The 21,486-nt window shown below is 34.2% G+C and overlaps 4 protein-coding genes across 7 annotated transcripts; 3 read left to right on the forward strand and 1 right to left on the reverse strand.

Moving 5' to 3' along the window:
- Positions 1–2,332: 2,332 nt before the first annotated feature.
- Positions 2,333–3,200, forward strand: LOC123197418 (protein LEAD-SENSITIVE 1-like). Its single transcript, XM_044611726.1, has 2 exons — positions 2,333–2,483; positions 2,558–3,200. The coding sequence occupies exons 1-2, from the start codon at positions 2,381–2,383 to the stop codon at positions 3,016–3,018; spliced, it is 564 nt and encodes a 187-aa protein (XP_044467661.1). The 5' UTR covers positions 2,333–2,380; the 3' UTR covers positions 3,019–3,200.
- A 1,604-nt stretch (positions 3,201–4,804) lies between these two features.
- Positions 4,805–5,474, forward strand: LOC123205407 (protein LEAD-SENSITIVE 1-like). The gene is made up of 3 exons (XM_044622353.1): positions 4,805–4,912; positions 4,997–5,299; positions 5,370–5,474. The coding sequence occupies exons 1-3, from the start codon at positions 4,825–4,827 to the stop codon at positions 5,426–5,428; spliced, it is 450 nt and encodes a 149-aa protein (XP_044478288.1). The 5' UTR covers positions 4,805–4,824; the 3' UTR covers positions 5,429–5,474.
- A 4,722-nt stretch (positions 5,475–10,196) lies between these two features.
- LOC123205416 (protein LEAD-SENSITIVE 1-like) lies at positions 10,197–12,668 on the forward strand. 3 transcript variants are annotated; one of them, XM_044622366.1, is made up of 4 exons: positions 10,197–10,540; positions 11,448–11,562; positions 11,646–11,945; positions 12,326–12,668. In XM_044622366.1, exons 2-4 carry the CDS (start codon positions 11,475–11,477, stop codon positions 12,343–12,345), a joined length of 408 nt encoding a protein of 135 aa, XP_044478301.1. In that variant the 5' UTR covers positions 10,197–10,540; positions 11,448–11,474; the 3' UTR covers positions 12,346–12,668. The 3 variants fall into 3 exon arrangements, 2 of the variants coding, with proteins under 2 accessions (XP_044478301.1, XP_044478308.1); XM_044622373.1 differs by having other exon boundaries at positions 11,646–11,888; XR_006499844.1 differs by lacking the exon at positions 11,448–11,562 and having other exon boundaries at positions 11,646–12,052.
- Positions 12,669–16,347: 3,679 nt separating this feature from the next.
- On the reverse strand, positions 16,348–19,997 carry LOC123209322. 2 transcript variants are annotated; one of them, XM_044627304.1, is made up of 2 exons: positions 19,649–19,997; positions 16,348–18,860 (listed from the first exon to the last, which is right to left on the reverse strand). In XM_044627304.1, the coding sequence occupies exon 2, from the start codon at positions 18,821–18,823 to the stop codon at positions 16,571–16,573; it is 2,253 nt and encodes a 750-aa protein (XP_044483239.1). In that variant the 5' UTR covers positions 18,824–18,860; positions 19,649–19,997; the 3' UTR covers positions 16,348–16,570. The 2 variants fall into 2 exon arrangements, with proteins under 2 accessions (XP_044483239.1, XP_044483237.1); XM_044627302.1 differs by having other exon boundaries at positions 16,348–18,936.
- Between the last annotated feature and the right edge of the window lie 1,489 nt (positions 19,998–21,486).

Consider the following 21,486-nt stretch of genomic DNA (forward strand, 5'->3'; position numbering starts at 1 on the left):
GTTATATTGACTATATATATATATATATATATAAATATAAAAGATATGTTTTTACTACAAAAAATAACACTTATAAATCATCATTATTTGGCGAAACTGCATGTACCGTAAATGAATGACAAATGAGAAGAGAAAAGTAACGAGGTCCATTAGTCTCTTAATTGATTTTATCAGTTTGAATATTTATTATTCTTAAGAGATGGAAGATATATAACCTTCCCTTGATGGATAAGCTAACATTCAAGGCATCTTTATGCCTTTTGATCGCAGGCTTTACCAACGTATGAAGATTCCTCAAGTCAACAATGTAATTTATTCTTGTATAGCATCAGTACAAAGTATTTCCTCAACATTTTCAGTCTAGCCATTCATATAAAACGATTATTCGAATTCCTTGACAAACTAACAGTTTCGTTCCATTTTTCCAACTTTTCTGGATTCTCTATATGCTAAATTATTATTCTTTTTGTGTATCTGCATTTGTCAAGGTTGCTATTGATCTTCTCCGAAGGAAAAGGCTTCTGTAAATACTATTTTATTGCAATCCCGGGCTGTTCTGTTAAAACTGGAAGCAAGCCATCATTTATACATAAATGAAGTTACTGCTGTAAGTTTTTTCAGTTCCAACTTATTAGAATGATCAAGTAGTTGACCACACATTCAGAGAATTCGATCTGGATATATATAACTTAATGAAACCAGCTGTTATTCAAGATATATATCTAAAAACCATTATTGTTGTAAACATATATAGTGTCCTGCTTCCTGCAGGTTTCCATTTACTTTGAATCAAATGTTAAAATTCAATTACATAAGCATCTGATGCAAGCACTAACATGTAGCACATTTTGAAGAGTAGCTAAACATATCGAACATATATATTCCATAAGGATCATTTACATAAAGCAATACCTTAGAGTTTTTCTGTAACCATTCATATGTGTAATAGCAACATATTGCTGCAGTATCCAGTACTGTTTATCAAGGGGAATAATGTTGGACTATTTATGCTTTTAGCTTTGGCTCCATCAATTTCCTACCCAATAAAGATCTTTTGCCACTAAACCATGATCTAAATCTATACATATATATCTACCTGATTGGGAAATGCTTGCATTGTCAACTGTCAAGTGGCTAGCTTATACTAAACAAGAAAATTAAATGGCACAAACAATAAGCAGTAAATATTCTATTTTTCTTCTGTAATTGTAGGAATATATGTGGGCGACAACATGGTGATTCATCTTATGGCAGTTGGAATTAAAAAGAAAAAGGGTTCACTGATTTATGTCCCAAATGTGACTACGGTGGTAGAAGTGGAATAGTCAAAACTTGCCTTGACTGTTTCCTCGATGGTGAAAATATACATATCTTTGAATATAACATCCCTTGTAAATCGTCTGATGAGGTTTTCAAGATTGCCACTGAGTTTCTCCGAGGATAAAGTGATTTTGGTGCATATAATTTTGTATCTAACAATTACGAAGATTTTGCATCCTACTATAAAACAGGGAAACGCTTATGTTCTCAAAGAGATTCATTCATCCGTGTACGTTTAATCTGAAGGATTTTCTAATTAAATGTAGGGCCAATGACTGCTTGTATCCTGAACTTTGTTGAAATAACATTTTCAGCCTTATATGACAATAATTTGAATTTTTGATCTGTCAAAATTTTTAAAGTTATCCAAAAGGAATAAATATTGTCATTTAGTTCATCATATATAAAATCAAATAAAGAAAATTACCTAAACATCTGTTAAAATTAAAAATAACGGAAAAAAAAAAGGACAAAAGATGAGAATATTTTATTTTTCAAACTTTAATAATGTGTACTTATCGTTTGGGCATTGTTAGATGGGAAATATTCATTCTCCCATCAATTTATCTCTCTGACAGTCCATAGGAATAAGTTGATATGCTGCTTATAAAGAGGAAGCGGTTTATTGTGTCATAAAGCTGAGGCCCTGGTTTAGAGAGAGATGGCCGGAGTTTTATCAACAATTTAAGGTTGAGATGGGAGATTATTAATGATTAGAGGAGAAATTGATAAATGAATTATATATTTTTTTTAATATTAATATTAAAATAATAATTTTATTCTTAACACTAAAAAATTTTCGTAATTGAGATTTTAGATTTTAAAAAATTGACCGATTTAATCTTGTGACATGTTTTAAATGGATAAATATTACACAGAGCGTTTAGTTTTCCAACGAATCCACGTTAGAATACTAAACGTTCGTGTAATATTTTTTAGTCTCTTGATTCATTGCACAATTTTCTATAAAAACTATGTGCTACGTATCTATAAATTATTACAATCAGTAATAATCAGTTTTCACCCTGAATTCTGGAATGCAGAAGTGCTGTTGAAAGAAATGGAAATGGATAAAGAAGCACGCAAGGAAACTATCAAGGAGTTGCTGAAAAAGGGTGATCACATTTGTAGTGAAAGGTTGAATGGCCTGTTCTATCATCATGGTTAGTTCAATTCTTCTCTTTTTGTTGGATTATTATTATATAATATTGCTAATAAAATCCTCTACATTTGACAGGCATATATGTTGGGCACGGTAGGGTTATTCACCTGAGTGGACCTATAAGAGGAACGGGGAAATTCAGAAGCTCATCATCATTTGTATCGACACCTCGGTGGCCATGTTCTCAGAAAGCTTGTCAAGGCATTTTCTGCGGTGGAATTGTGATTACATGTGTGGATTGCTTCCTTGATGGGCACTCACTTTATGTTATTGACTATGAATGCAGTAAAGTCAGTAGTTTTCTAGAGAAGCATGATATTTCTGTAAAGTCACCGGATGAAGTTGTCGATCTGGCCTATGCCGAATTTTATAGGAAGATTAATTCTGATGGGTACCATCTTCTGAATAGAAACTGTGAGCATTTTGCTACTTACTGCAAGACAGGCGAGTCATTTAGTATGCAGTCTTTATGGTTGAAGGCGGAGGGACTAGCCAGTCGCCTTTTTTTCCTCCTTCTGGGTACTATTAGAGGATAAGGATACAAATCATCCTCTTGTGTTTGTGGTCCAAGAGACGAATCCTCAGTTTATGGCTGAGTTTTCAGTCATTGTGGTTGATGGCAAAGAAAAAAATTAACTACCTTTTTCTTTGCATTTCCGTTTTTGTTAATGAACTTGTGATATGGGAAGATTGTAAGAAATGCGGGGAATCTGAAAAATCTTAGCATCATAAGTTTGTTATTTCTGACTTGTGTTGTTATCACGGGCTCTATCGATTATCTTTATACTTGTCAAGTTCCACATATCCCTATTGAAAAAACTTAAGCTGAAAATCAATATATAAATGTTTAGTATGGGTCACACTCACAATCTATTCAACTGGACTTGATTACTTGGTATAATTTTTATTCTGGAAATTTTTTGTTTAGTTGCAGTCCACTGTGGATTTTGTCAGTTTGCTCTAGTTTCTCAAATGTATGACTTCAGTGATAAGAGTCCCCAAATTCCTCTTCTCATAGTGACTGTAATTACAGTGACATCTTTAATAACAGAGAACTTTAGCACCCTACCCCACAACCAATCATATGGGGACACCCTAAATATAATTGAGGAATCTTGAACCTTTGTCTAACAGTTTTTTTTTTTCTTTTAAGAAGAAGTGCTTGTTATCTTTTCTGAGAATAATATAAAAAGTTACTTCAATTTGCTAACCAAATACAATCTTGCCAGGCCCTTCACAAGATATTGGCTTCCACCTTTCTATCCTGCATTCAATCAATTCTACCCTCTTTTTCCCTTCTTTTCAATCATGTTTCTTATTCTTTCTTTTATAGAAATTGACAGTGTTTTTTCTCTTTCACATATTATAATAATTTCGAAAAGAATTTGCATTACTTGGACAGGAAGCCATGGCTTTCCAATACTATGTAAGTTCTATAATTGGCTATTATTAAGAGACTGATGATTCAACAAAACCTGACTTCTCCTTTCTTACTCGAAGTAAACCATAAAAGAAAGTAATTAGACTGACTGTCTGTAACAGAGATATTTTTACTAAAAAAATAGCAAACTTTGTACTAATTTTAACCTTCCCTTGATGGATAAGCTAACACTGAAAGGATCTTTATGCCTTTTGATTGTAGGCATTACCAACTTATGAAGCTTGCTCAAGTCAACAATGTAATTTATTCTTGTATAGCTTTAATGCAAAGTGATTCCTCAACATTTCTACTCTAACCATTCATATAAAACGATTATTCGAATTCCTTGACAAACTAACAGTTTCGTTCCAACTTCTCTGGATTCTCTATCCACTAAAATATTATTCTTTTTGTCTTTCCGCATTTGCCAAGGTTGCTATGTATTGATCTTCTCCAAGGCTTCGGAAAATAGTATTGTATTACAATCCCCAGCCGTTCTGTTAAATGGGAAGCAAGCCATCATTTATACATAAATGAAGTTATTGCTGTAACTTCTTTCAGTTCCACCTTATAAAATTATCAAGTCTTAATTCCCATAAATGATATTAGTTCACCATTATTGTTTTTAACATAGGATCGTGCCTCCTGCAGATTTCCAATTACTTTGATTTAAATGTAAAAATTCAATTACACAAGCATCTGATGCAAGCACTAACATGTGACCATTCATATATATAATAGCAATATATTCCTTCAGTATCCTCTACTGTTTATCAAGCGGAATAATGTAGGACTATTTATGCTTTTAGCTTTTGCTCTATCAATTTCCCTACCCAATAAAGATCTTTTGCCACTAAACCATGATCTAAATCTATATATATCCACCTGACTGGCAAATGCTTGAATTAAACCAAAAAATTAAATGGGACAAAAGCAAAGCACTCGATCTATGCTCAAACCGGGTGACCATATTTTTACTAACAGGGCGGGGGATCTCTACTACCATCATGGCAAGTTTTCATTCACTGCTATAATATTCAATCATAACTTTACTCTAGTTCTTACATTTCTATTCTTCTTCTGTAATTATATAGGAATATATGTGGGCGACGACTTGGTGATTCATCTTATGGCAGCTGGAATTAAAAAGAAAAACAGTAAATGTGGTTCATGTACCAAATGTGGCTACAATGGCAGAGGAAATGGAGTAGTGAAAACTTGCCTTGACTGTTTCCTTGATGGCAAAAATTTGTATATCTTTGAATATGGTATCCCTTGTAAGTCGCCCGATGAAGTTATCAAGATCGCTACTGAGTTTCTCCAGGGAGAAAGAGATTTTGGTACATACAACTTTGTATCTAACAATTGCGAGGATTTTGCATCCTATTGTAAAACAGGTGCGAGATTTTGGTACATACAAGTTTGTATCTAACAATTGCGAGGATTTTGCATCCTATTGTAAAACAGGTCAGCGTTTATGTTCTCAAAGAGAATCGTTCATCCGTGTCGTTACAAGGTTAATTTAATCTTAGGGATTGTCTAATTAAATGCAGGGCCAATGGCTGCTTGTCAGCTGAACTTTTACCAAATAACATTTTCCGTCTTTTAAGAGAAGTTAAATGAGTGATAAACCTGTAAAAGAAAATCATTTGCATTAAATCAAAATTTTTTTACATTAATATACTTTTTATATTGGACCAAAGGACTTATTCCCACCTAAAGATTATGCGTTTCTTAAATCCTTATCTATTAACTTTAAAAAACTCAAACATTCACAATTAAATTTTGTTATTATTATTAAGAATAAAATCTTTATTTTAAGATTTTATTTTAAAAAATAATAATTTATTCTTATTTTTCACCTTAGTTTTAAAAACTAAAAATTTTTCTCTAACTTAATTTTAAAAAATTACTTTTTCATCCTCACTATTTAGACTTCTTAGAATTTTCATACTTTATAGTTAACAATCGTTTTCTTAAAGTTCAAAATATTATACTTACATCCCAAAAATTTATTCTTTTTTTTTATGATCGTTCTTCTTAATGATTCACTTCGATGACATCTCCTCTCTCTCTCTAATGGTTTCCCGAAGTGAAAATCATTGAAAATCCTATCAAAATGATTGGATTTGTCACACAAATCGGCCAGAAGATATTGGCTGGAGACGTCCAGGTTTTTGAAATTTTATAGTATCTGAAGCAATCACAAGATTCCAGAAAGAGATTTCTGAACTTTTCTTTTTCCCTTCAAATATTACCCGAAACGCATTTGAGTTTGATTGGCTATATTTACTTTGTGTCTTGAAATTGACTGAAAAGTTGCTTTATGTGCATAGAGTATATTATGCATTGACAATTCTGTCATGTGGAAATGAACTCATGGATATGATTAGAAGGAAGTTTTTGAAATTTTATAGGATCTATTGAACTGTTTAGAACTAACTAAAATGTTATATATTAATCGTTAATTATCTTCATTATAGATAATGTCATTACAAGAGTAGAAATGAAGGATTATACCACCATGTACACCACATTGCCAAAGCTACAGCATTCCTGAACCAAGCAAAAATTTCAAGACACTTTGTAGTCTCTAGTGCAGAATTTAAGGAAAAGAGAGTAAGTGGAATATTAATCTTGGATGTTACAGTAAAAGCCTTTCATCAAGAAGAAATTTTGTTTTTCTAGCAAGGACCACAGTTACGTGAACTAGTTTCTAGTAAATTTCTTCCTCTTTAAGATGTTAAGATGGATAATATTTTTGAAGAAATATAATTCTATTGCTATATAAACATTGGATATTACCTTTAGAACAAGAAAGATGAGTGGAGAATATTTCAGTCTCAAAATAAAATCCATTCTCAGAAACTACCTTAATTCTTAAAAAAATATAATCACTGGAGAGGACAAGCAATCCTTGTAATAACAAACATAAATCTGTGCAGGTTTCGTTCGCCAATTTTAAGGTAACAAATCAAAGTTAGATTCCAAATTTGAAGGACCAAAGATCCAGATTGCAGGGATCAGCATTGAGCTTACAAAGTGCTGAAAAGTTTATCTGAGTAAATATGAACAACCGTACCAAGAAGCACTGCTTTCTCTCTGATAACTTCAGAACCTGGACAAGCAATCCGTAAAGTACAGAATTGTTTATTTTCCCTGGTAAAGATGACCGGGGAAAATATAATTAATTTACTTCTGGTAACTTCAGAACCTGGATGATTGATGTTTTGCCACAGATTTTAAAAACCACAATGGATCGTGCTAAAAAATAAGCTCTAAAATGACACGTAAAATATTTGTTAATTCAAAAATTCATTTCAGAGATTGCATAGGTATGATTCGGATGGTTAAGCCTTAAAATTACCAGAAGTAAATTAACTACTTATAGCGGAATACATACATGGAATTTTCTTGTGTGTCATACGTGTTCTTTTTGTGTTCAATTCATAATGTTATAATTATCAGTTTGGTGTGTAAACTAGAGCATAAGTGGCCATTATTAGGTTATTAAGTCAATTTTCTATGAGAGAAATTGATACTAATTGTTCTGGAGGTCGCATCAAGGTCTTATTTTTCAAGTGAAAATACAGAGAACTTGTTGAAGTTGCCAAACTCTGTGTTCTTATCACACTTCAAGCTTCCCCTAGAGCCTGGACATTGTATTTTCAAACTAACTGGACTGCAGAAAAAAATATAGCTTTGCAAAACAAAATATTGGCTCTTACTTTGTATTGGAACCTAGGATTGGAAATTATTAGGAGTGAAGCTCACAAAATTCAGTATAGAGAAAGGTCCCTTGGATCATTAGTCATGATATTGAGCTGGCTAGGAGTTAAATAAAGGCGAACTGGAAGTTAGCAAACCAGTTTCTGTTGCCATTCTGTTGTTGTCTGAGCATCCTGATTGTTTGCTACTTGCTTTCTGGTACTGGATGCACTGCAGAAAGATTGTTTCGTATTTAATTCTTGATGTTCTCTTTGTAATTTCAGATACAAAAAATGTGTGATATGTTTGTTCTTTTTCTTTTGAATGTTTATCATTTTTCCTGTAAGCTAAGAATTTATCAGCCAACCCATGTGTGCTTTGACGTTCTTGATGTATGTCGGTTTGTATGGATATAGTTGTAAGCGTGGTAGTTCACTCTTATGCTTATCATACTCTGTCACTCATGAAAACCTGATTCTTCTCTTCCTCCTGCTATGGATGGCCTTTTGAGGGTTCTCAAGCGCATTGTTGATGGTTTGGAGGGTGATTCTTCTCATCCACCACCAGGAGGCAAGGTCTCAACTAGGCTGCTAGTCCCAACTTCTCAAAGCAGGAAGTTTGATTGTTGAACAAGGAGGAACTGTTAAACCTATCCAAGGAGCATCTAGCTGTATATTCAGAGTTCTTGGAGCAGGTATTTTCTGACTTTTGTTTCGTTAGTATTTCTCATTCTTTCTTCTATGTATTGTCATCTTCTTGCGCTACACAATGTCTTTATTTTCCATTTGCTGTGATTAGTATTTCTTAAGAACAATCTGCATACACATATCCTGTGTCAAATTTTCTGTAAAGTGCATTGCTTAATTATTGGTCCATACTCAGGCAGCTGCTGTTGTTTGTGGTGTCCTGAAATGTATATTTGGAATTTGGCTGTGGAATTTACTAGTTCTGATGTAACTAATTTTCATGGCTAATTGTAACCTATTGAATTGAGTCAAATTTCAGTTGGCTGGATTGTATAGCAAAATTCTATTTTTTTTCATGTTGAGAAGTGTACGAGTTTTATTTCTCACTTGCCGTACATGCACTTACTAGTTGTAAATTGTATGTGCTTGGTTTCTTGTGCATTCTTTCTTTCACAACCACAGAGATCATATTGTTTGAGCAAAATCACTCTTTTTTCGCTTTATGCCCTGCTGATTCCTTGATTTATTTTTTCATGTATAAACTTGTTGTAATCAATTTCTGGGGAAGACCTACCAGTCTTTGCTCTCCAAGATGATTGGGTTGTCGAAGTAGTAGGAGATGCAACTGGTGTACAAAAAGCAATAGAACTAATTGCATCTCATCTCAGGAAGCTTTAGTTGATCGCCCGCAGTCTTATTCCTTTATTTGAAACACATGTAAGTGGACTTCGCTGAATAATAATACCCTTTTATCAGGCATAGTGTAATGGAATGCTAACTTAGTATTTTATTCAACCAGATGCAAATGGCAAGTCCTCAAATGGAGCACATGCCACCTCATCAATCCTGGAGACTAAACTCGTTTGGCTGACAAAGACATTATCTGGATGACACCCCAGCTAAGCGGGAGATAGTTGAAGTTTCTTCTATGGCTTAGGGTTAAAAGTATTGTTGTCGATGGTTGGAGAATGAAGAAAGAAAACTCTCAATTGGAGAGAGTAGATGTTACTTTTCAAACTTTGAAAGCTTTAAGTAAGAATAAAATTGTTAATTTTTAAAATTTAAGAGAAAATTTTAATTAATTATATATTTTTTAATATTATTATTAAAATAATAATTTTACTTTAAATTTTAATTAAAAATTTTAATAAAAATTAACTTATGAATGAAAATTTAGATTTTCAAAAGTCGACGAACAAGAGTTCTAAGTTACACTATGTCGTGGGTGGGAATAAGTCTTTTGGCCTTTTTCTTTTTGCTTTGGAGGATAAAATCCATAATTTCAGGACTCAGCTTCAGTGACTGTAATGTCGGTGCAGTGTTAAACAATTTAGTATCCTGTTATGAACATCAAATTAAAATTAAATTTTCTTCGTTGAGAAGGTACGTACCTAAATTATTTTTGATTTGATAGCTAACCAGAACTGTGCCTGCTGCAATTTGGCCCAACAAATTTATGGTATATCTATACAGCCAACCAGAAGACCGGAGAGCAATGTTTGATATTTGCCTTTCTGAAACAACTTTCACAAGTTAAGGTCTGAGTTCTCTAAAAAATATATCAACAAGATATGTATTAATTGGTCTTAAAAATTGTCAAAGTACTGATGAGAAAAGTGATGGAAAATGAATAGAAAAGATCCCTTTAGTCATAATTTTCTTTTTACTATGGAGGATAAAATCTAGAATTTCAGGACTCAGCTTCAGCAACGTTTGAGTCTTTTTTGTGACTGTAATGTCGGTGCACTGTTAATTAATTTATTATACTTTTATGACATTAAATTAAAATTAAATTTTGCTAACCAGAAACTGTGCTTGCAAGCTGGGCCAACAAATTTATGGTACATCAATTATCATATAAATGTAATTTATTTTTGTATAGCATTAATTCAAAGTGACTTCTTTACATTTTTAGTCTAGCCATTTATATAAAACGATTATTCGAATTCCTTGACAAACTAACAGTTTTGTTCCATTTTTCCAACTTTTCTGGATTCTCTATATGCTAAGTATTGTTCTTTTTGCGTATCTGCATTTGTCAAGGTTGCTATTGATCTTCTTCTCCAAAGGAAAAGGCTTCTGTAAATACTATTTTATTACAATCCCCGGCCATTCTATTAAACGGGAAGTTATTGCTGTAACTTCTTTCAGTTCCAACTTACAAAAATGATCAAGTAGTTGACCAAACAATCAGAGAATTCGATCTGGATATATATAACTTAATGAAGCCAGCTGCTATTCAAGGTATCTATCTAAAAACCATTATTGTTTTAAACATATATAGTGTCATGCTTCCTGCAGATTTCCAATTAGTTTGAATCAAATGTAAAAATTCAATTACATAAGCATGTTATGCAAGCACTAACATGTAGCACATTTTCAAGAGTAGCTAATCATATCCAACATATATATTCCAAAAGGATCATTTACATAAAGCAATTCCCTAAAGTTTTTCTGTAATAATTCATATATGTAATAGCAACATATTCCTGCAGTATCCAGTACTGTTTGTCAAGGGGAATAGTAGGAAATTGAAAATTTTGCTGTTATTTTACAAAAATAACATAATACCAAAACTACCCGTATCTTCAAGCTAGGGTTGGCAAGGTCTCCAAGCCTTGGGGTTGGAGACCTTGCCAATCTGTTTTTGCCTAATTTTTATTCTCAAACTTTAAACCAAATCAAAACCAAAAAATAAAGTCTCATTTTCATTCTCAAACCTTAAATCTAACACAATAATGCATCCATCATCAACAATCTATAAATCATGCCAACAATCAGAAAGAATCACTCACTTGCCCTCAACGATCCATGTTTGAGTTTTAGACTGTCAGCTATAAAAGTTGGGTTACAAATAAACAATTGACAAAGTCGAGAAGTCATGCATCTAACAATAACGTATAGGTATTTTTGGAGCTCATCAGCTATTGTGGTATAAATGTTTAAGCAACCAAATGTATTATACTTTGTGTATACGCCTACTTTTTATGCCAAAAAATTTAATATCCGGGAAAAATGTTGGACTATTTATGCTTTAGCTTTTGCTCCATCAATTTCCCTACCTAATAACATCTTTTGCCTCTAAACCTTGAACTATATGTATATATATCCACCTGATTGGCAAATGCTTGCATTGTCACCTATCAAGTAGCTAGCTTATACTAAACCAGAAAATTAGATGGGACAAAAAACAAGCACTCCATCTAATCTCAAACCGGGTGATCATATTTTTACTAATAGGGCGTGGATTCTCTACTACCATCACGGCAAGTTTCCATTCACTATTATAATATTTTATAATACCTTTGTTCTAGTTCTTACATATTCTTTTTTTCTTCTATAATTGTAGGAATATATGTGGGCGACGACATGGTGATTCATCTTATGGCAGCTGGAATTAAAAAGAAATCAGGTTCATGTGATTCATGTCCCAAATGTGGCTACGATGGCAGAAGTGGAATAGTCAAAACTTGCCTTGACTGCTTCCTCAATGGCAAAAATTTACATATCTTTGTATATAACATCCCTTGCAACTCGCCTGATGAAGTTATCAGAATTGCCACTGAGTTTCTCCAAGGAGAAAAAGATTTCGGTGCGTACAATTTTGTATCTAACAATTGCGAGGATTTTGCATCTTATTGTAAAACAGGTGAACGCTTATGTTCTCAAAGAGACTCGTTCTACCGTGTAATTATAAATGCCACGGGGGTGCCCAGCTATTACTACTAGTATGCTCAGAAGATTAAGAACATAACCGTTAAGTTTACCTTTGCACTTACAACTGTTAGTTTTATGAAACTCTAAAATTTGTCAAAGGCTTACATTTGCAAGATTATAGTTGATTTATGGGAAACTAGAAATACAACACAATATGTGGACTATAAATGCTCATCATCATTTGTATCTATAGCTGGATGTCCCTATTGTCATAAATGTTGTCAAAACAGTATTGGGGGTGGGATTGTGATAACCTGTGTGGATTGCTTCCTGGATGGCCACTCACTCTATGTTTTTTTACTGTAAATGCAGTTCTGTTAGTTGGCATGTGAAGAAGCATGGTTGTTCTGTGAAGTCATTGGATGAAGCTACCGACTTGGCCTATGGTTTACTTTATGGTAATAATTTAGGTGACTACGATCTTTTGGGTAGAAACTGTGAGCATTTTGCGACCTATTGTAAGACAGGCGTGCCTTTTAGTATGCAGTCGTTATGGTTGACGGAAAATACACAAATTATTTCCTCTTTGTTCTCTCTTTTTCAGTTTCAGTTAAGGTAACAAATAAACTTGTGATATGGGAAAGTTGTAAAAGATTTGGGAAAGATGAAAGTTGTAGTATCATAAATTTACTTCTGCAAGGTCTAACTTTACTAATCTTGCGGTTTATTTTGGTTGTCTTTACTTTAATCAAGCATCTTTTATCGTCAAATCAAAGGATAATTTTGTATGTATAAGGCTCTGACATTAATGTTGGCATTGATCTTAAAACAGCTAGTTTGAACTAAAGACTAACTGTTGTTAGAGTATAATATTGTGCTATCTGTGTAAGTCCTCTAGAAATTACCTTGCAAAGATGAGTCATACACACCATTGATCTTAGATGAGAGGTTTGCAAGTTCCATATATCCAAATTGAAAGCTGAAGAAAGTTCATTAAAAATTCATATAAAAAATATTAGTATGTTTTCATTTTTTTTTAAAAATAAAAAGTATATTAACAAAGAAACAACAGGACAAGAAGAAAGATTCGGGAATATCCAAAGCTCATCTCACCGAAAAGGACAGAAAAGCAAAACAAACCAAACCAGACCCAACCTGGACAGGACAAAATGACTAACCCAGACTATCTATACAAGAGAAAATACAGGCCAATTTGCCAAGAGAACGAACAAAACAAAAACAACAATCTTGAACAGCCAAAAAGATAGAGAAGCCTAGGCGAAGGGGAAGTCAGAAACCACAAGGCAAGCAGGGACCAAAGGCAAGAAGAAAGATCTCAAGCCTGAAAACAACAGCAAGACACTGCACCAGACCAGGAGGAGAACAGCAAATGCGCCAGGAAGGCACTGCAGCATGCTGGAGAACAAGGGCAGAAAGCAATTCTGGAGAAGTAAAGAACTCAAGCCTGAAAACAAGAGCAGACCAGGAGGAGCAGCAAGTTGCACCAGGAAGGCACTGCAGCAAGCTGGAGGGCGATCTGGAGAAGCTGAACATGGGCAGATTGCAATTCTGAAGCAGTTTTACAACAGCAGGAGAACGTGAAGAGCAGCTCCAATCTAGGAGAGGAACCTTGCAGCAGAGATCCAGGCATATTCTCCAACCAGAAAACTAGGCAGATTGCTGGGCACGTGCAGAAGGAACTCTGCAACTGAGCAGAATGGAAGAAACAACATGCTGTTACAAGAAAACCAGCTTCCAGGAGCAGAGATTCCACTGGAAATACAGGAAGCAAGCAGCATGACAGAGCAGCAAAAAAACTGGACCTGAAACAGAGAACACCAGCGAGAGGAAGAGCATGCAATCCAGCACCATCATCCATGGACTGAACCTGCAATGATTTGTTTCCTGCTTAATAACAGAAAATGAATGACATGTTGGGAGTTGCTCCTTCCAATTATGCAAAATGCTCATAAGACCGGTGTTATCTTAACTAAACTTAGCCAAAACTCCATATTTTATGTATCAATTAGTGTTGAATCTATCAGATCCACTAATCATAATCTCATAATTTACATTTTCATGGGCATAATTTGGAATGAAAAACTTACTTTATAAACTTAAATAAATAACATTACCCCTCCACTTTGGCAATATAACTGGTCTAAATACAACTATAATTGTTTGCATATCTCTTTGAAATAATATTTTTATTCCTAGACATTCCATAGGAATAACTTGACATGTCTCTCCATTAAAAAGAGAAATTACCCTTAATATGAACTATTTATAATATATTATTTTATATTAATAAAAGGATGATAATATTTAGAGGTATTTAATCACCACTTTTTTTATTAAAGGAATTAAATTTTATTTTTTTATTAAAGGGTAAAACAAATAATTTTAATGGTATTTATTTAATAAATTAATAAAAAATATTAAAAGTTTTGTACATCTCTATATTTAATATAAAAATTTGGATCATTTAATAAAAGGAAATATCTAACAGATCAATTCTTTAATAAATAAATAAAATTAACCCTTTTAATAAAAAAATTCCTCGTTACTAAAAATATATGATCCTTTAATTTTAAAAAATAGTTGGACTGTTTTCTCAATTAATAAATTATTACACATAAGCCTTTAGAATTCCTACGTACTATCTCAGGAATGCTCGCAGCTCAAATTAATCTTTGGCAATTTATTAATGATTACATATAAAAAGGATAATTAAATTATCGGCACTTGATTTAATGTACAAATTCTATAAGAACCATATCCTCTTTATCTTATTATATACCGAAATAAACAGTGGAATCAGAGGAACAGTTGAAAGAAAAGGATATGGAAAATCAAGGATGCAAGGAAACTAGCAAGGGCTTGATTAAAAAGGGTGATCACATTTTTTATAAGAGGTTTAATGGCCTTTTCTATCATCACCGATAGTTTCATTTCTGCACTTTTAATTCGATAATTCCGTTATAGTATTGTTAACAAAACCTTCTGCATTTTGATAGGAATATATGTGGGGCACGGCATGGTCGTTCACCTGAAGGGACCAAGAAAAGGAACGGGAAGTTCACTCATCAATGTTGTCAAAACAGATTCGAGGATGGAATTGTGATAACCTGTGTGGATTGCTTTCTGGATGGCCACTCACTTTATGTGAGTAGGTACGTAGAGAAGCATGGTTCTTCTGTAAAGTCGCCTCATGAAGTTGTCCACTTGGCCTATGGTGAACTCTATACACACGATATTTTTGGTGGGTAAGAGCTTTTCAGTGGATACTGTGAGCACTTTGCAACTTACTGTGAGACAGGCGTCCCATTTAGTATGCATTCATTATGGTTGAAGGCCAGTTTTGTATGAAACGTAATTGTAGGAATATATGTGAGCGATGACATGGTGATTCATCTTATGGCAGCTGGAATTAAAAAGAAAAAAAGTTCATGTGATTTATGTCTCAACTTTTCCTACGATGGCAGAAGTGGAATAGTCCAAACTTGCCTTGACTGCTTCCTCGATGGCAAAAATTTACATATCATTAAGTACAACATCCCTTGCAAGTCGCCTGATGAAGTTATTAGGATTGCCACTGAGTTTCTCCAAGGAGAAGAGATTTTGGTTCGTACAACTTTGTATTTAACAATTGGGAGGATTTTACATCTTACTGTAAAACAGGTCAATGTTTATGTTCTCAAAGAGAATCGTTCAATCGTGCAATTATAGGGCTGCCCAAGCCATCTCCCTTGATTAGGCAGTGAGGCTTACAACTGTAACAGGCCGTGCCAGACTCGCAAGTTATCTAGATTATATCCGAGTCTAGAAACTAGGTTTGTAAATCAATTTTGTACAATCCGTTACTGTACCAAAAAAAAGGGTAAAAAAAAAAACTGGGTGCAGTGACATCTTTAATAATGGGAGACTTTAGCACCCTACCCCACCACCAATTTATATTTATTGGGCCTCTCCAAGTATAATTGATGAATCTTGAATCTTCGTCTTATACTTTCTTGTTCTACATTTTGTAAAGCAGTGTTTGATATCTTTGCAGAGCATAATATACAAAGTTACTTCAATTTGCTAACCAAATTCTTGCCATGCCCCTCACAAGATATTGCCTTCCACCTTTCTATCCTGCATCTATATTCAATCCATGCCACCCTCTTTTTAATCAAGTTTCTTATTTTTATATTCTTTCTTACATAGAATTTTTCTAAAATGTGCTTTACAACTCAGTTTCTTTTCATTCATTCATTTTCCCTGCTTCCTTCAAGCAGGGTTCTCACACAGCAGTAAATGATTGAAAAGCTGAGAATAAGTTGACACAACTTAATTCCATAGCAGCCATGAATAATAGACTTCCAAAAATATCAGAAATCAAAATCTAGATATTGAACATTACAACCATGAATGCATTATTGATTCGAACACTCATAAGATGACTGATAATGAGCTAAATTCACAATAACGTCAAGTCACAAAAGATTAAGTTAATCATTTACTTGAATCCTAACAACTACCAAGAACTACTGAAACAATAATAAAAGAAAATTCCTTTTTCACAGAAGGGACGAACCCAAATTTCACAGTAGTGAACTAACTTTCACCGGTAAACTAGATTGGTGCTGCACATGTTGTTCTAAAATGGCCTGTCTGATTGCATCGACTACAATGCACAACTCTCTTAACACGTCCCCTATCTTCTGCTCGAACTCGCTTCTTCCGTGGTCGCCCAGGAGGCCTAAGTGATTTTGGAGGGTTGATAATAACCTCCACTGCTCTCTGTGCATTTGGATCTCCCTCTGACAACTCTTTCCACAGACTTTTATCTGGAATCGGGTGAATAGTCTGTGAATATGTCTTTCTATAGGTTGCCACGGTGAAACAACTCTCAGTAAACCGATGGACATTCTGTCTACAAGAAAGAAGAGCAGCCACAGCATGAGCACAGGGTAAACCATACAGCTGCCAGCCTCGACAAAGGCAGCAGCGGTTTCGAATGTCCACAATGTTCGTTCCTTCATGAGATATAACTTCAAACTCAGCTTCATTAGCACGAAGCACCTGATAAGTCCGTGCACATTCTAGGGCTTCTGCAACACGCCTCTCAGCAGAAGGCACAAGAATTGATGTCCACTGCATGCTGGTCTCCCGGCGTTCATTGAACCAAGTCATGAGCTGCCTCCTAATGCACTCCATCATCTGAATGATAGGAAGGCCAGAGGCTTCCAAAATCCATGTATTCAATGATTCAACTATGTTAGCAGTCAAATGACCAAACCGTGTCCCTTCAAAATAAGCTGTGGCCCACAAACGAGGAGGAATTCGCCGAATCCAGTATGCAGCATCTTGAGATATCTCCTCAATCTCCAAAATTTTTGCTTCAAACTCAATCACAGTCAAAGCATGAGCCGCTTCCCACAAAAGGTTGACAAGCATTGTGTTATTGAACTCCTTGCGAAAGCTTTCACTCAAGTGTCGCATGCAAAACCCATGAAAAGCAGTTGGAAAGTTTGCTTCCACTCCATCTACAATGCCTTTCTGCCTGTCTGACAAAATTGTAAGCCTTGGCATGTTTTCTGTATTAATCTCAAGCAGATTATGAAGTTCAGAGAGAAACCACATCCAATTATCATCATTCTCCTCATCAACAACACCAAATGCCAAAGGAAAAAGAGCACCATCTCCATCAAAACCAGTAGCAAGAAGCAAAGTACCCAAGTATTTGCTTTTCAAAAATGTTCTATCAAGTCCAAGAAGGGGTCGACAGGCATTCAGAAAACCATAAATTGATGCCTGGAATGATATAAAGAGACGCTGAAAGCAGTTATCAGTTGGATTTCCGTAGACAGATGCAATGCTCCCTGGATTTGTTCGTTTAACCTGCTCACAGTATTGAGGAAGCAAGCGATACCCTTCTTCAAAAGATCCACGCATGGCAGCCATGATCCGCTCCTTGCCTCGCCAGGCTTGCTTGTATGACAAGGTAATACCATGAACCCGATGAATCTCTTCCAATATCTCCTTTGGCCTATAATTAGGATTTTCCCTCAGCCGTTGCTCCACAGAACTTGCAACCCACTGAACTGAGGCTTGCTGATGGCCGAGATGAGAAATTCCTCCACATGTATGGTTCTCATGAATGGTTCGAATTGTGAAGGTTGGAACACCTGGGAGCTTTGCGGCATGTATGCGCCAGGGGCACCCCTCAGTTGCACATTTGGCAGTAAAACGAGTCTTGTCAGACTTTATGGTCTGCATTTCAAAGTGAAGGCCAATAGCTGTATCCCTCAATGCCCTGCGGCAGCTCTTAACATCTGGGAATTCTTGCCCAACCGTCAACTCGTAATTGGGACTTTGAGCAAGAGTGCGAGCCTGTATGACAGGAGTGCTAACTACAAGATGGGAATGATGAGCACTCAAATCATCAACAGGTTCTATTGCCATTTCATGGTGATGGTCCACTGCTAATTCTAGATTCTCATCAAGATCTTGGCTTTCTGAAACAGCCAATTCATTATGCTCAGCTAAAGCTAATTCATGACCTTGTTCAGTGAGAGCCAATGCATGGTCACCATGATCAGGTTTCCGTTCCATAGCTAACTCATTGTCATGTCTATAATCCTGACCATCTTCCTCTGGTTGATCCTGATTCTGTCCCAAACCCAAGTCATGATCATTGGGGTGCCCTAAACCCAACTCATGGTTTTGCTGTCCTAAGCCCAAATGATGCTCATGGGTTTGTCCCATTTCAATCTCATGGTTCTGGCCAAGACCCAAACTATGATTATGACCTAGTACCACATGTTGGTTCTGCCCCATACCTATATTGTGCCGTTGCCCAAGAATCAAATCGTGGTTTGCCATTGAAGAAATCAATCACAATATATCACCAACTAAAAGTCTGCCATCAAAAGGAACTACAAATTTGTATTCAGATGGTCAAAGACACTGCTCTTTCAATATAAGTCAATATATGCCTGAAAGTTGTGAAATCAATGCAACTGTTAAATCAAAATTCATTCTACTTATTTCAAATCCACCACAAGTACTAAAAACAAAAACAACCCTAGCCCCACATAATGACCCCAAACATATCCAAAACTAAAGGAAAAGAGATGCACACATTTCAAAATTTTCCATACATGACATTGCCATAATAAACTGAGAGATCCAAATTTCAAACCTTCGCAGGCACCATATCAAATAATAAACCATGAAAATTCACTTTGTTATATAATTCCCGTGAGACTAGGAGCAACTCCGCAGTTTAAAACAGAAAACATACCATGTCAAACATTCCACCTAAGATGCTAATCTTTTAGTTCTCAAACCTTTCAAAGCCAGATGAACATAAATCGTGCAATATGCCTCCAAATTGCCCATAAAAAGAAATTTATTTTTGCAACTAAAGCTACAATAACCAGAATATCGAGACATTAATGCGATCAACATCAATCTAAAGCCAATCATCAAGAGCAGTAAACAGAATCACACGATGAACAAAAACAGTTCAAAAAATAAACAAATTAAAGAAAAATAAACAAATCTCAGCAGAACCCAATTCACACCCATGAATAAAAAACAGTCATAAAACCCGATAAACCCCACCAAAAATTTAAAAAAAAATTAGAACAACAAAAACCCACGAAGAAATGTCCTCAACAGTGAATATAAAATTAAAAAAAATACCTGAACTTCACAACACATGTGGAAATCCTAACTGGGCCCAGAAACCGCACCCACTTAAAACAACCTGAACATGCTAAAAACAGTAGTGGGTATTACTAAACACGAAGAAGAAGCACGAAAGCCACACAACACGACAAGGAACGAGCGGGAAATCGGGGACGGAGTAAAGAATTAGGGTTTGTAGGAATTGGGGGAAATTTGAAAGTGAAGAGAAGGAAAATTGGCGGGTAAATTGATCTGGTAAATACCCAGAGAAGAGAAGGGCAATGAAGGATGGTGGGAAGGGTGGGATTGGGAAAGGGAATTACAGGGGCAGAAGAGGGAGAGTTGTGAGGGTTGAGAAGGGAAATCCAAAGCTTATTGTTGTTTGCGAGAAACACAAGGGTATTTATGTCATAAAGTGCTAGGTTTTTTGCATTTACTGTTTTGGCCCTATTTTTCTTAAAATTAATTAATAAAAAAAACTATGGGTTTGTTTCTACTTGTTCAAACTTCCAATAATAAATAATTCTTTTTCTTTACCTCAAAAAAAAAAAATATGAACAACAGATAGATTTCAAAAATAAAATAGGACATTAAAAGAGAAAATTAAATTTATTTCTCAACAAATTTCACCCAAAAACATGATCTAAAATAATGGAAAATTTATATTGCCCACATAAAGTCAACATCTCAAAGGGATTTAACTCTAGAATTACACTTAAATAATAAAAAAATACATTTAGTTATTTACAAATTAGTTTTTGTTAATTTATATGCACTAAAACTGTTTATAAAGTAATAACTCCTTAGTTGATAATAGTCCTTAATTATAGAAGAAAAAAAAACTTTAATAAATGTTAAATCCACTACAATAAATAAAAATAAATCGGTATAATTTGAATGTTGAGTGTGGTGGGTGAAACATAATGTGTCAAATTTAGTCATATTAGGTTAATTTGTCTTTTTTGTTTGTTTGAATTATACCAAATCAACATTATTAATATATGTTGATAGAGTGTGTAATCGAATCGAATTAAATTAAATAATAATAGCTCAAACTCAATTTGATTATCTCAAAGCGAAGCTCAAGTTCATTGAGTTGGTGAGATATTAACTCAAACTTTAGCTCAAAATATATTGTCTCATACGAAAAAGTGATTATCCGACATCAAGAGATATAGATATAAATAATCTCTACAAACAATAATAAAGATAAATATATCTGCGACTCATCATCGTCATTTTCCCTCTGTGTTTTATATTTATTTCTAAAATATAATATACCTATCCCATTATCATCATATCCTGTCCTTATTATGTATCTATTTCTAAAATATAATTTATAAAAATATTTATTAAATATTTATTTATTTATAATATTATACTTAAAATTCAAATATTTAAGACTATAAAAATTTTTGTAATTAAATATATATTTTATCTTGTAAAATTATGTTATTAGTCTTTTCCTTTCAAACTTTACACATGGCTAAAGTTTTGAAGTAATTGGTTGAATTACCTTAAAGGCCTCACTTTATTTATCATTTTATTATTTTTAATCATTTATACTGAATCACAAGTATACTTATTATTAAAAAGAATTAGTTATTTCATTAAATAAAATCCCTTAAATTAATATTTTTTATCTTAAAATATATATTGTTTTATTTTTTTATAATTATTTAAAATTACTCATAAATTACAAATTTTGTCCAATAGGATGCTCACCTTCATGCAGGCGTGACTAAAATGACACCTTTACCATTTTCAAAAGGCCAAAAGACTTTTCCCACACAAAGTTTGGTGTAAAAGATAACACATACCATGAGATTTCAAAAAGTCAAATACCAACCTAA

The sequence above is a fragment of the Mangifera indica genome, chromosome 2 (assembly GCF_011075055.1).
Source record: "Mangifera indica cultivar Alphonso chromosome 2, CATAS_Mindica_2.1, whole genome shotgun sequence".
NCBI classification, from domain to species: domain Eukaryota; kingdom Viridiplantae; phylum Streptophyta; class Magnoliopsida; order Sapindales; family Anacardiaceae; genus Mangifera; species Mangifera indica.

Coding starts and splice junctions, on each gene's coding strand:
- LOC123197418 (XM_044611726.1), top strand. CDS start 2,381: ATGGAAATGGATAAAGAAGCACGCAAGGAAACTATCAAGGAGTTGCTG. Junction 2,484..2,557: donor TGGCCTGTTCTATCATCATG/GTTAGTTCAATT, acceptor TACATTTGACAG/GCATATATGTTGGGCACGGT.
- LOC123205407 (XM_044622353.1), top strand. CDS start 4,825: ATGGGACAAAAGCAAAGCACTCGATCTATGCTCAAACCGGGTGACCAT. Junction 4,913..4,996: donor GGATCTCTACTACCATCATG/GCAAGTTTTCAT, acceptor GTAATTATATAG/GAATATATGTGGGCGACGAC. Junction 5,300..5,369: donor TGCATCCTATTGTAAAACAG/GTGCGAGATTTT, acceptor ATTGTAAAACAG/GTCAGCGTTTATGTTCTCAA.
- LOC123205416 (XM_044622366.1), top strand. CDS start 11,475: ATGGGACAAAAAACAAGCACTCCATCTAATCTCAAACCGGGTGATCAT. Junction 11,563..11,645: donor GATTCTCTACTACCATCACG/GCAAGTTTCCAT, acceptor CTATAATTGTAG/GAATATATGTGGGCGACGAC. Junction 11,946..12,325: donor TGCATCTTATTGTAAAACAG/GTGAACGCTTAT, acceptor CTGTAAATGCAG/TTCTGTTAGTTGGCATGTGA.
- LOC123209322 (XM_044627304.1), bottom strand. CDS start 18,823: ATGGCAAACCACGATTTGATTCTTGGGCAACGGCACAATATAGGTATG.